Here is a 12,025-nt window from a genome sequence, read left to right as displayed (position 1 = left end):
TCTGCAGACGACCGTTGGCGCGAACGACCGTTGCTCCGCTTGGCACACCGGACAGTCCGGTGAATTATAGCGGAGCGGCCTCCCCAAATTCCTGAAGGTGGCAAGTTTGGAGTTGAGCTCCCTGGTGCACCGGACACTGTCTAGTGCGCCAGACCAGGGCTGCCTTTAGGTTGTCTTTTGCTCTTTTTATTTGAATCCTTTCTTGGACCTTTTTATTGGTTTGTGTTGAACCTTTGGCACCTGTAAAACTTATCATCTAGAGCAAACTAGTTAGTTCAATTATTTGTGTTGGGCAATTCAATCACCAAAATGATTTAGGAAAAGGTGTGAGCCTAATTCCCTTTCACTTACCGAAAGGGGCAAGCGGGGAGGTGTCACTGCAGAGTATAAGGAGGTCATCGGGTCGGACTGTATGTAAAGCTTTTCGAACGAGGGATTACTATGCTTCCTTTTTTCTAAACCCGTAACGGGTTTTTTTGAACTAGTGGAACTTTGGAAAGACCTCGCAGTGGATCCCTAGCCATTCACCTTGGAAGTGTCTATGGGTTTAGCTAAACCTGGCTAATCGGGAACACGTCTTGTGTGTAAAGCTGCGTAACCTCTGCAGAGTTTAAAACTCGTATATCAGCCATGCTCACGGTCAAGAGCGACTCAGGACTCTCGTATGATTAAATTATGGAATTAAACTTAATCTGTCATATGCATTGCATTGTGGGTGTTATTATTAATTATGATCTCTTATTTAATTGGGTTGATATCTATTTATACTTAGTAACTGCTAATAAATTTTTGACTAACTTTAAAATCAATGCTCAGATTTAACCATATTCTTTGATAAGCCTTACGCTTCACATGAGGCCCCACTGTAAGTGAGCTCATGCATATTATTCCCTACAACTTGTTGAGCGATGAACATATGTGAGCTCACCCTTGCTGTACTTACATTCCCAAGTCAAGAACAAGTACCACAAGATGAGGAGTATGAAGGATGAGTTCGTGAGAGGTTTAGGTCGTCGTTTCTCAGTCAATTATGGTTGTTGGATCGTTGTCTTCGTGTGATGTAATTATATAGCTATTTTTGTACAGAACTCATATTATATAGTAAAGATGTGACATTCGTTTCTATACCATGAGTCATTATATGTGTGAGACTTGATTCTATCACATATTTGAGACACGCACAGATTTGACCCTTAAATTCAGGTGCGACAGTACGTGAGAGTAGTTACTTTTCACTAAAATCTATATTGCTATTAGTGTTAAAAGATATAAAATGCCTCTTTTAGTTGCGTTAAAATCACCCTTCTCGGGCTTAATTGATTTGACAACTTTATCCTTTGAGCGCCATGAATTCCACCTCGGTTAACCTCCAAACCAAACACCATATAGCCTAGAAAAAGTCAAAAGTAACGGGTGCACTTGTCCCACACGACACGCGCACGATGCTCCTCCCTTTTTGCACCCATGGGAGATCGCTTCAACTTCGAATCCATTGACCCCGTTTCCCGTGAGCGGAGGCCGGCCGATTTGTCAATCCAGGCATATTCGCGTATTTGTACTCATTCAACGCAAACGCATCGATCAGGTCGCTGTTCCGTACGTGCCGTTATTATTAAACCCCATCCTTCCTGCGGCTGGCGTTGCGACGTCGACGCTGGACGGCAGAGCGCCGGCGCAGGCACGGCCACGGCCACGGCCCGGACGCAAATAAGCACTATGGAGTACTTCGTCTATGATCAAGTCGCCGAGTCCATCGATCCTATTCGTGTTCTGTGCGTCCGGGGTCCGGGGGGTGGGGGCAACGAGGGTTGTGCAAGCATGCAAACAAACCTCTTAATCTGTTAGATTATATGTACCGTTTGGTTCATGACGTGTAACATAAATGATAATTGTAATGATTCACACTCGAATACTGTCGGTAACAAGTTTGAATAAGCCGGTATCCATTTCTAGTGTGGTATCGATTACGGTTGGACTTCAACAAACATAATTTAACGTTATCGGTTAACCATTACATTACCAATATGTGAACTACACGACACCATAATCTAATCGTAGGTCACATTTTAACATTAAATTCTTCTACCATCATCTTACGGTTTTATAAGAAAAATCCCTAACAAATCATAGTTGCATCTATAATTTGATCATGATCTAACAGGCGGTTGGATCATGATCTAACAAAGCAGAAAGACTGCTTGTACACTTACATCTAAGAAGTGCTTAGGACCACATAAATGATCCGTATCTTAAGGGGTATTATAAGAGGGTAAGTGCAAAAAAACACAAAAGATATATATCTTGGTGAAGGAACGTCTCTAGCACGGTTCTCTAAGTCTGGATATGATTCCACCATACAACCCACATAAGACCTTGTTCGATTATTCCAATTCCATATAGACCGGAGTATATTGAAATAGATTGAAATAGATTTTGACTTGCTGTAGATTTAAACCGACTCAATACCACCCAACCCACATGGTTTAACAGTGAAACAAACAAGCCCTAAGAGTTTGTTTGTTTTGCTCTCAATCCATATGAATTGGGTGTGATTGAGTGAGTTTAAGTCCCAAACAAATTAAAATCTTTCACAATTTTTCCAATCCACATGGGATATGAGTAACCAAATAAGGAGCTAAATGAGTCGTATCTTGAGGGATTTTAGTGAATAAAATACAAAACTTAGATATATTAGATTGTATGAAGAAGTTTTTTAGATGTATCTAATGTTTGAATAAACACAACATAGTACCTAAATTGTACATAACCTTACACAACAGTCGTCCTCGGGTGGAATGTATTCACAGACAACTATATAAAAAGCAATCAATTGCCAACAACAATGGGGTGCATGTTCATTGTCGGCTGACACTTTTTCCCCGCTGGTGTTGTGTACGTTACTAGTTACGGCTTACTCGGTTTAAGATGTATTGAGGAAGATTGGATGAAATTAAATCCTCTCCTATTTAAATTTAAATTGAAGGGATTTAATCCTCTCTAATGCATATCTAACCGAACAAGCCCTTAAGAGGGTGTTTGGTTTCTACTTTCTAGGGATTAATTTTTATTCATTCTATTTTAGTCCCTTTCATATTTTAGCAATTTAGAGACTAAAATATAATAAAATAAATAAACTAAAATATATTTCTTAAAGACCAAACACCCGTGCTAACCCAACCCTCGAGGGCTGGTTTGATGGACAAAAAAATGAATGTGATCCATGAAGAAGAGATCCTCTCCATAGATCCTATCTATTTTTCTATCCACCAAACCAACCTCTAAAGTCTCGTTTCAAAGCAAGTGTAATGTAGGAAATTAAGGAGGTAGAATCACTTGCTATTTAAAATTAAATATAAGAAATTCTAGGCCTTAACCCCATCAACCCTAGAGCGTTTCAGTTGTGAGTTGTCGCTCTACCAGGCGTCCATGCCTGCAGGAGTAATTTTTACCAATCCGTGAAATCTCTGTCACCAATCAACCCCATCGACGTCGCCACGTCGGCCACCTTTGCAGAAAGACGCCTCGCTTCCGCTCTTTTACACGTCGGGAAACCGCGGGGTCGCTCACCGCCACCAGCTCGGCTGATCCAGGCCGTCCGTCCGCCCGGCGGCAGGCGCGCACGCGGAAGCCTCCAACGCACGCAAACCGGCGGCGCTCGCTTCCCCCTTCATCACCGGGCCCGACTCCAGCATCTACTGGGACTGGGATCCCGTACCCCAGCCGGGCCCCGCCGTGCGCGCGCGCGCGTCAGAGTCGCACCAACCTCCGCCGCCGTGACGCCTGGCAAGGCTGGAGCCTCAGCCAGTCAGCCACTCAGCCTCCACCCGAAATTCCCGTCCCCCCTCCACCATCTCGCCGCTTTTCCACCCTCGTCTGCTGCTGTTGGTAGGAGAGTACTTGTCAATTGCTTTTCCACCCTCCTCCTCCGCCAACCCAATTCTTGCCTTCCGGCTACCGCTGCTCCTGTTAGGAGTACTTGCCAATTACTATTGGAATCACCTTCGCCGCCTCCTCGAGAACCAATTCTAGCCTAAAACCCGCAGTGATCCGCCCAACTCCCGACCCACTCATGGTCGATCGGCGCGGCCGCTGAACTGCCTGCGGCGGGGGCGAGAGGACGCGGGTCGAGGCGGGCGATGGCCGGGCTGGCGGGGAGGCCTGGTTCCTGGGGCGGCCTGGTGCTGCGGGTGGGGCAGGCTCTCTTCGCCGCCGCCTGCATCGGCGTCATGGGCAGCTCGCTCGGATTCGCCAGCTACACCGCCTTCTGGTAAGCTACGTGGAAACCACAAACCGCCTCCCACCCCTTGACCTTGTCTTCTGGGGTTTTCTTCTAGCCTGCCTTGGTCTCTGTTGGATGGGGTTTCTCGTGAATCTATCCATTTGGCGGGGAGCAGGCCAATTAGCATGGCTCTCGCCTCTCAGCTTCAGCAATGCGAGATTATAGCGTGTTTGGTTCTTTTGCCTGTATATGGGCTGGCCAGGCTCCCTGGATGCAGCAACGTAGTGGTTACGGAGCTGGGGTTTCAGGCGCGGTTAGGACTTAGGGGTTTGCCTTGGGTGATTCGTTGACGACTCATCAGTCATCATATTTATTGTTTTAGATCAATTCAATTATCATAATTAGGTTCATTTATGAGGATTGTGGAGTGAGGGAGGGACGATTAACAAACTGCTCGTTAATTTCTGGGTTGTATTTTGTTAAGTGCATTTTGTTCAGCGGGTTAGTTGCAATATTTGGGACAAAAATTCTGAGTAGTAGTATATGATTGTCGTCCAGTTCTACAGATAATCTGAAGAACATATTAGATGGTGACAATGGAGGCGAATTGAAAGAATCCATTTTGTTTGATATGATGATGCTGGGAGCTTGAAACACGTGGTGCATTTGTTGTCATTCCAGAATCTAATGGATCCTTATTGCTGTGATTGCTTATTTTCTGATGTTCAGTAAGCTGTTTACTCAGATTGGTACAGTCCATAAACTTTCTCCTTTCGAATTTGCAAAAAAGCTCATATTGTCTTTCACATTTTTTCAGCTACTTGATTGCGTCAATGGGGCTTCAAATGCTGTGGAGTTTCGGACTTGCATGTCTTGATGGATATGCCATTAGAGCCAATAAAGATCTCACCAGTCCCATTCTATTGAGCTTGTTTGTCGTTGGAGACTGGGTAATCACTAAACTCATTTTTGGAACTCTGGTCATCTAATATTTTGGACTGTCTGCTCCATTTTCTTTAATGTACTTTTACCTATATACTTCGATAAACCATTAACATCCAGTATATTGGTATACTACATTGTAGAAGCACTGAAGTTGCCCATATGAATGTTCCAAACTGATTGATATTTTTGCAGAGAAAGATATTATTGCATCCCAAGAACAGTACATTGAGTTGATACATGGCTTTGGATGAAACTCCCAGCCTCTGCCTAAGTGATAGGCACACATCTAAGAAACTAAAAGGCTGAGCATAACTAGTGACATTTAATCCTAAGACGACCGCCACCTATATGCCCGAGTAAAGATATCCTTCCCACTTGCTCCATTGTCGCGATGCCGTCACAAACTCACAATCGTATCTTGGAACTCCAACCTCTGAAGGATAGCCACACAAATTGAGCATGTGGGATATTGCATAGATAACTTGCAAACGAGAATTAAATTCTTTCTTTTCAAAAACAAAATCATTCCTGTGCAACCAAATAGACCAATATGTCACTGCTGCATCAAGAAGCACTAATGATCTCAATTGTTTTGTACTTTTGTCGCTCCAAACATATGTGCCACACTTGGGGATTTTCTTAGATTTAAACCAACTTGAGAAAAAACTTCTAATGAAAAGCACCAAACTGCAATAAAAAAACAATTGACGAATTGTCTCCTCATTGTAACAAAAGCAACAAGTTTTGCTCGGATGTCAATTATGCTTAATTAAATTGTCTTCCCATGATCTTAGTTAAATTGAAGTTGTTTTCTACATCTTTGGAAATGTGGACTTTTACCATAATTACTATGCTACTCTAGAAGATTTTGTTTTGTTTAAATGTTTTAGGATTCACGATGTAAAATCTCTTGAACTATTTAACTGTGAATTTATTTGTGAATATTAGCATGGAACACAAATATTTGTACATTTGTTCAAAAAGCTGAAGTTCCATTAATACCAAATAAATTTTGGTAATCAAAGTTGTCTTTTATAGAGGCTCCTGACGCACGACACAGGCAGTGTTCATGGAGATTAATGATGTCTGTTCCTTTTGGTCTTTGGCTGGGGGTAGGGGTGGTAATGGATCAGGCCCTAATACTTGCTTCACAAATCAATAAAGCCCTTAATTTTGTTAGTTCAAAATTGTATTGTTTTATGATCCGGCCCTAACTTGATTCGATCCTTAAATTTGCTAGGCTAAATTAAATGGCCCGTTACCACCCCTGGCTGGGGGGCTATTTTTTGGAAACCTCCACAGCAGTCTGCTGTGTGGATTTTAGCGCCTCTCGCACCTGCTAAAGGGGCTCCAACCCCTGTAACGTTTTATCCTTGTTAACGATATGCGGTTCAAAGAAACTCTTAGTTGTTTTTTTATGAAGAGAGTAATAATAATATCTAATTTTCAACACAAGTGCTCCGCTCGTTCTAAATCAGCGATACTTGGATGGTGCAGTACATTCAGTTTTATCTCCTTTAAGTAGAGTTGATAGTTTCTGTCATGTGGGGTCGGCAGTACAGCCGGCGCCAAAGAGGCCAGAAAGAGGCTGGCACAGCTGGCCAGGGCGCCAAGGTTCAGGGGGTGACCGAAGGGCCTGAAGTTTGAAAGTTTAGATCATTATGAGGTGTGAACATGAGTCTTGGAGTCTAGCATGAAGTTTGAAAGTCTAGATCATTATAGGGTGTGAACATGAGTCTTGGAGTCTAGCATGAAGTTTGAAAGTCTAGATCATTATGTGTCTGCACATGAGTCTTGGAGTCTAGCAGCCAACAGGCTCTCTCCTATATATATATGTAAGCAGAATGCAATGAGGAAATTAAGAAAGAAGTATTACCTAAACCTCTCACCTGTTCTAGCCTTCAACTCATCTCCTTGCTTCGGTGTCCAGGTAACAGCCCTGGCACCACCTCTACCCAGCTACGAACTACGTAGTCAGGGACCTCCTAGCCTAGGGGCCGAGGCCCTTGACAACTTGGTATCACGATTCCGGCGATCCTCTTCCACCTTCGACCACCACTCCATTGCTAGCACTCCTTCATCTCCAAGTTCATCATCAACGACACCCATGACTAACCCCACCAACGCCGGCCTGGCCGATGTCATCGCGCAGCTGACCACGAGCCTGACCACCCTCTAGGCTGAAGTGGGGGAGCTGCGCCGTGAGCGTGGTACCATTCCGTCTGGCTCGAGGTTCACTGAACATCAGGGTGAACAACCTCCGCGTTTTCAGAAGTTGGATTTCCCGAAATTCGACGGCAAGTCTGATCCGCTGGCCTTCTCAACCGGTGCGAATCCTATTTTCATCAACAATGGATTGCCGCCGAGGAACAGGTCTGGATGGCTTCATACAATCTAGAAGGAGGCGGCCAGATGTGGTACATCCAGGTCCAGAACGAGGAAGGAATGGCATCATGGCGCCGGTTTTCAGAACTCCTCAACCTTCGTTTTGGGCCGCCCATCCGCTCCAACCCTCTCGATGAGCTCATGGCCTGCAAGTGGACCGGGACTGTCGCTGAGTACCAGGATCGTTTCGAAGCCTTACTGCCCCGTGTCAGCGCGCTCACGGAGGCACAAAAGGTGCAGGCGTTCACCGCGGGTCTTCAGCCGCTGCTCAGCCTCGACGTTGAGATGCATAATCCCCAGTCTCTCGTCATCGCCATGAGCATGGCCCGCAAACTGGAGTTGCGCGAGCAGTACATCACGCAGGCTGTGCAGACGCCGGCGGCCCTTCGCTTGGGGGGTCGAGGCCTTCTGTCGGGACCCGCCCCATCGTTGGCTCTACTCGCACCACCAACTCGATCAACCCCACCAGCAACTGGTGGCCAGCCGATTCGCCGTTTGTCCCAATCGGAGATGGAAGAACATCGCCGGCTGGGGCTCTGTTTCAATTGCAACGAGAAATTTGCGCGCGGCCACAATCGTGTCTGCCAGCGCATCTTTCTCCTGGACTTGGTGGAAGATGACGAAGAGGCGGCTCCAGATGATGAGCCGCACCAATCCCCAATCATCTCTCTGCTCGCCATGGCTGGAGTCCAGACTCGGGAAACGATGCAGGTGCATATCCAGTTGGGCGGCAATCGCCTCCTTGCCCTGCTGGATTCAGGGTCTACCCACAATTTTGTTTTTGAGGAAGCAGCAGGCCATACCTCGCTAAAATTGAATCCGCGCGACAACATGAAGGTCACGATGGCAAATGGTAAGAAGGTCCCCTGTCCAGGCATCTACCGTCTATTGGAATGTCCCTTTCACCATTGATGGCAAGTCCTTCACCACCAATTTCTTCGCGCTGCCTCTCGCCGGATATGATGTGGTCCTCGGGACAGAATGGTTGGCCTCTCTTGGACCCATCCTCTGGGATTTTGGCGCACTCACCATGTCGTTCTGGCATCAGGCTGCCTCCAGCAAGAGACGGTAAAAGACCCTGTACGCTAAATATACCGGATCTGAACGTTCGCTACGGCTCCAGCAAGAAACGCTAAAGCCTCCGCTAAAACATAGCGTGCGCTTCTCGTCCGCCAAATGTGGCGCTCTAGCGATCGCTCCCTATGCACTGTTCGCTCTCGCACGCAGCCTCCTTCCGTTACCTCCCGCACGGTGTCGGAAGCTATTGCAGTCGTCCGTGCAAACAACTGGAGGTAGAAGAAGAGGTGGGGTGGGACGAGGAGGAGCGCACGCGCGCCAGGGACGAGGAGCAGCACGCGCGTCGGATTGCCGGGGAGGAGGACGAGCTCGCCCGACCGTCGGCGAGGACGACGCGCAGCCGTCGGAGACGCGAGCGCAGTAGCTCGCCGGGGAGGAGGACGAGCGCGGTAGCTCGCCGGCGAGGACGACGCGCAGCCGTCGAAGACGCGAGCGCGGTAGCTCGCCAGGGAGGAGGAGAGCGCGCGCGGCCGCCGGTGAGGAGGACGAGCGCGCACCCGCAGAGGACCTGGGCGCAGCAGCTCGCTGGGGAGAAGGAGGAGAGCGCATGCGGCCGCCGGCGAGGAAGACGACCGCGCACCTGCCAAGGACCAGGGCGTGGCAGCTCACCGGGGAGGAGGGCGACAACACGAGCGGCTGCTGGCGAGGACCACGAGAGCTCGTTGGGGCCGAGCTCCAACGCCGGCGGCGCACAGGGAGCCAGCAGAGGCACCCACGTGCAGTCCCTCTCGTGCGTTTGACGAGATGCTCTAGGAAGACGAACAGGAGAATCGGGGATTTTGACTTCGCGCATATTTTCGTTAGAAATAAAACACGTTTCTAGTGTAATATATGGTAGACAAGCTGTACAAGATGAAAATTAGAGGACTAAATTATATGAAAAAGAGAGAATAAATATTGTAGTTAATGAATTCTGTTAACACTGTAGATATAGAGAATAGAATTTAGGGGACGTTGCTGGAGATGAAGAAGATATAGAGGATAGAATCTTTTAGAGTGTTCTGTAAAGGACAGAGAATATTCATTTAGAGAATGGAATTTAGGGGACGTTGCTGGAGACAGCCTCAGGGACCTCCCAGCCTAGGGGCGGAGGCCCTTGACCGTTTCACATTTGTACAGTTGATGTTATTATTTTAAAATTGTCAAGGTTTGGTTTTCTGTACATGATGTTCATTATTCACGCTCTCCCTGTTTGATGGATCATGGATGATGCATTCTGATGCCAGCTTGGGGCCATGCTAAGAGGAAAGATCAGATCTGCGTATTACATGCAGTGTGGTGTGGATTTGTTATTTATCAAATTGTACCGAGTGTAGGCTTGTATTCATTTCGGCGACCGCTCATCTGATCACACCAATGCTTTTTTCAGCAGCACTAATGAAAACCAATCTACGGAGTGTAGGTAACAGCAATCCTGTCATTCGCCGCATCAAGCTCAGCTGCCGGTGTAGTAATCCTATTTCAAAAGGACGTGCTCTTCTGCAGAAGGTATCCCCAGCTCCCCTGCGGAAAATACGAGCTCGCCACGGCGTTCGCCTTCCTGTCTTGGGCGCTCAGTGCGACATCAGCATTGATCATGTTTTGGCTCCTGGCTGCGTTCTGATTTTGTGTAAAAATTTTGTGACAGCGATGTTCATAGTGCCCACTTCGCTGTTCTCTCATCGCATTCTTTTACGACCATGTCACATATTTAGAGCCACATAGCCCCCCCCCCCCCCCCCCCCCCCCAAAAAAAAGGAATGTTGGGATCATGTAAAGTCCTTGAAGTGAACAGTTACTAATGGAAGAAATTCACTAGATCTCTCCATGTCTGCTGAGTTATATGCCTTTTCTCTATCTTTGATGCAAGGTGACCTCGCACACTGCAAATCAAGCAGGTCTATGTAAACAATCCGAAGCAAGACCTTGGACTTTCAGGGAGTATTTGGTTTGAAAAAACAATTCATTTTAAATGAGATGGTGTATCATGACTCATGAGTTCATCCTCATATATTATTACTAATTCTATTTCACAAATCAAACAATAATCATATTATTACTAGTTCTATTCCACAAATCAAACAATGATAGACTGCCCGTTCCTCAAACCAAGCAAGCTGTTAGTTTTTTTTTTTGATAGAGATGACTTTTATGTTGTGTGATGCATTTCTTTTACTCGAGCAATCGAGCTCAACTAGACAAATGGGCACGTGCTGTTGACAAAACGAAACAAGCTGGCCAATTTCACATCAAGGCCGCCGCGATTGAGATGGTATGCCTTGTTTCTCTGTCCTGTTAATCGCCGAGATCGGACGGCTCGAGAAAAACAAAATGGATGGGCTAGGAGCTGCGTCCAAATAAATTGAGGCACTGTAGATTCTAGTTTATCATGTAGAACCGCTTTTGAAAAGGGATCATGAAATTGTAAATGCACGTACCACCGTTTTGAAAAAAGCATGGATTTCTGAATTAAAATCCATGCGTTTCATCGTTTGCCTGGCATATTTATTCCAACGAATTACACACAGTTTTCACTCCAAGGCACAAAGCCTCTCCTTTTGGAGTACCTCCTGCACCCATCCATCCATTACATTACATTACAGATGACCACAGTAAAAAAAGATGAAGAATTTATGTACACTTACACGCAGCTACTTAGAGGCTAATATTCACAATTACTCAGCATCATCCTCATACTACGTATACCACACGCTCCATCTGCTACGTGAGGCCATGAGCAAACAAACCTTCGCTTGCTTTTCTTTTTTTGCCTCACGGGCGGCTAGCTTCACTTCACGATCGAGTCACGGGTCCGGGGAGACCGGGCGCCGGCGGTGCGACGGGCACCTCATCGGAGAGCGTCGTCGCGCCACGCCGGCTGCACCGGAGCTGGCCGTCGACGTAGTCGTCTGGGATGTCAACAGGTCGCTCGACGTCACCTGCTGGTACCGGGCGGAGTCGGCGCCGCCCGGGAGACGGAAGTAGGACGTCGGCGAGGAGGGCTCGTCGAAGAAGAGGTCGCCGAGGGAGACCCGCCCTTCCTCCTTCCTGTACCGCACGACGGCCCTGTAGATGAACGGGATGAGGCCTTCCATGGCAGGACAAGTCCACGGGCGCGCGCAGCTGGGATTGGGAGACGGGAAGACGATGGAGGGAGAGAGGTGGTGGGCTTTAAAAGGGGAGACAGAGATGCATGACTTGGACACTTGGGGAATGGATAGAGATGGAGACCAAATGGAGTGGTTTGGTTTCTAACTGTACTATCTAATAATATATGTCCTGATAATTAAGATGGTGCTAATGGGATGTTAGAATTCTTGTAACTGTTCTTAGTTGTGGTGCCTGGCTCGTTGTTGTAGGGTTCCAGCTAGGTCCATCCAGGGAGGAGACTTGAACGCAAGGGACGCTCAGTCGTAGAAG

General features: G+C 47.0%; 2 protein-coding genes across 3 annotated transcripts; one reads left to right on the top strand and one right to left on the bottom strand.

The window, feature by feature from the left end:
• The first annotated feature begins 3,839 nt into the window (after window positions 1-3,839).
• LOC100276424 (CASP-like protein 5B2) lies at window positions 3,840-10,433 on the top strand. 2 transcript variants are annotated; one of them, NM_001150221.3, is made up of 3 exons: window positions 3,840-4,267; window positions 5,037-5,169; window positions 10,029-10,423. In NM_001150221.3, exons 1-3 carry the CDS (start codon window positions 4,137-4,139, stop codon window positions 10,227-10,229), a joined length of 465 nt encoding a protein of 154 aa, NP_001143693.1. In that variant the 5' UTR covers window positions 3,840-4,136; the 3' UTR covers window positions 10,230-10,423. The 2 variants fall into 2 exon arrangements, with proteins under 2 accessions (NP_001143693.1, XP_020397587.1); XM_020541998.3 differs by lacking the exon at window positions 3,840-4,267 and adding an exon at window positions 4,771-4,947 and having other exon boundaries at window positions 10,029-10,433.
• A 620-nt stretch (window positions 10,434-11,053) lies between these two features.
• On the bottom strand, window positions 11,054-11,754 carry LOC100277784 (uncharacterized). Its single transcript, NM_001151265.2, has one exon. The coding sequence runs from the start codon at window positions 11,698-11,700 to the stop codon at window positions 11,410-11,412; it is 291 nt and encodes a 96-aa protein (NP_001144737.2). The 5' UTR covers window positions 11,701-11,754; the 3' UTR covers window positions 11,054-11,409.
• Between the last annotated feature and the right edge of the window lie 271 nt (window positions 11,755-12,025).

Source organism: Zea mays, chromosome 8, assembly GCF_902167145.1.
Source record: "Zea mays cultivar B73 chromosome 8, Zm-B73-REFERENCE-NAM-5.0, whole genome shotgun sequence".
NCBI lineage: Eukaryota > Viridiplantae > Streptophyta > Magnoliopsida > Poales > Poaceae > Zea > Zea mays.
This window is presented reverse-complemented; position numbering and strand designations above follow the sequence as displayed.

Bases quoted from the DNA above. Each gene is read 5' to 3' on its own strand.
- LOC100277784 (NM_001151265.2), bottom strand. From the start codon at position 11,700: ATGGAAGGCCTCATCCCGTTCATCTACAGGGCCGTCGTGCGGTACAGG.
- LOC100276424 (NM_001150221.3), top strand. From the start codon at position 4,137: ATGGCCGGGCTGGCGGGGAGGCCTGGTTCCTGGGGCGGCCTGGTGCTG. The intron at 4,268-5,036 runs GTAAGCTACGTG...ACATTTTTTCAG, and splicing joins GCCAGCTACACCGCCTTCTG to CTACTTGATTGCGTCAATGG. The intron at 5,170-10,028 runs GTAATCACTAAA...TACGGAGTGTAG, and splicing joins TGTTTGTCGTTGGAGACTGG to GTAACAGCAATCCTGTCATT.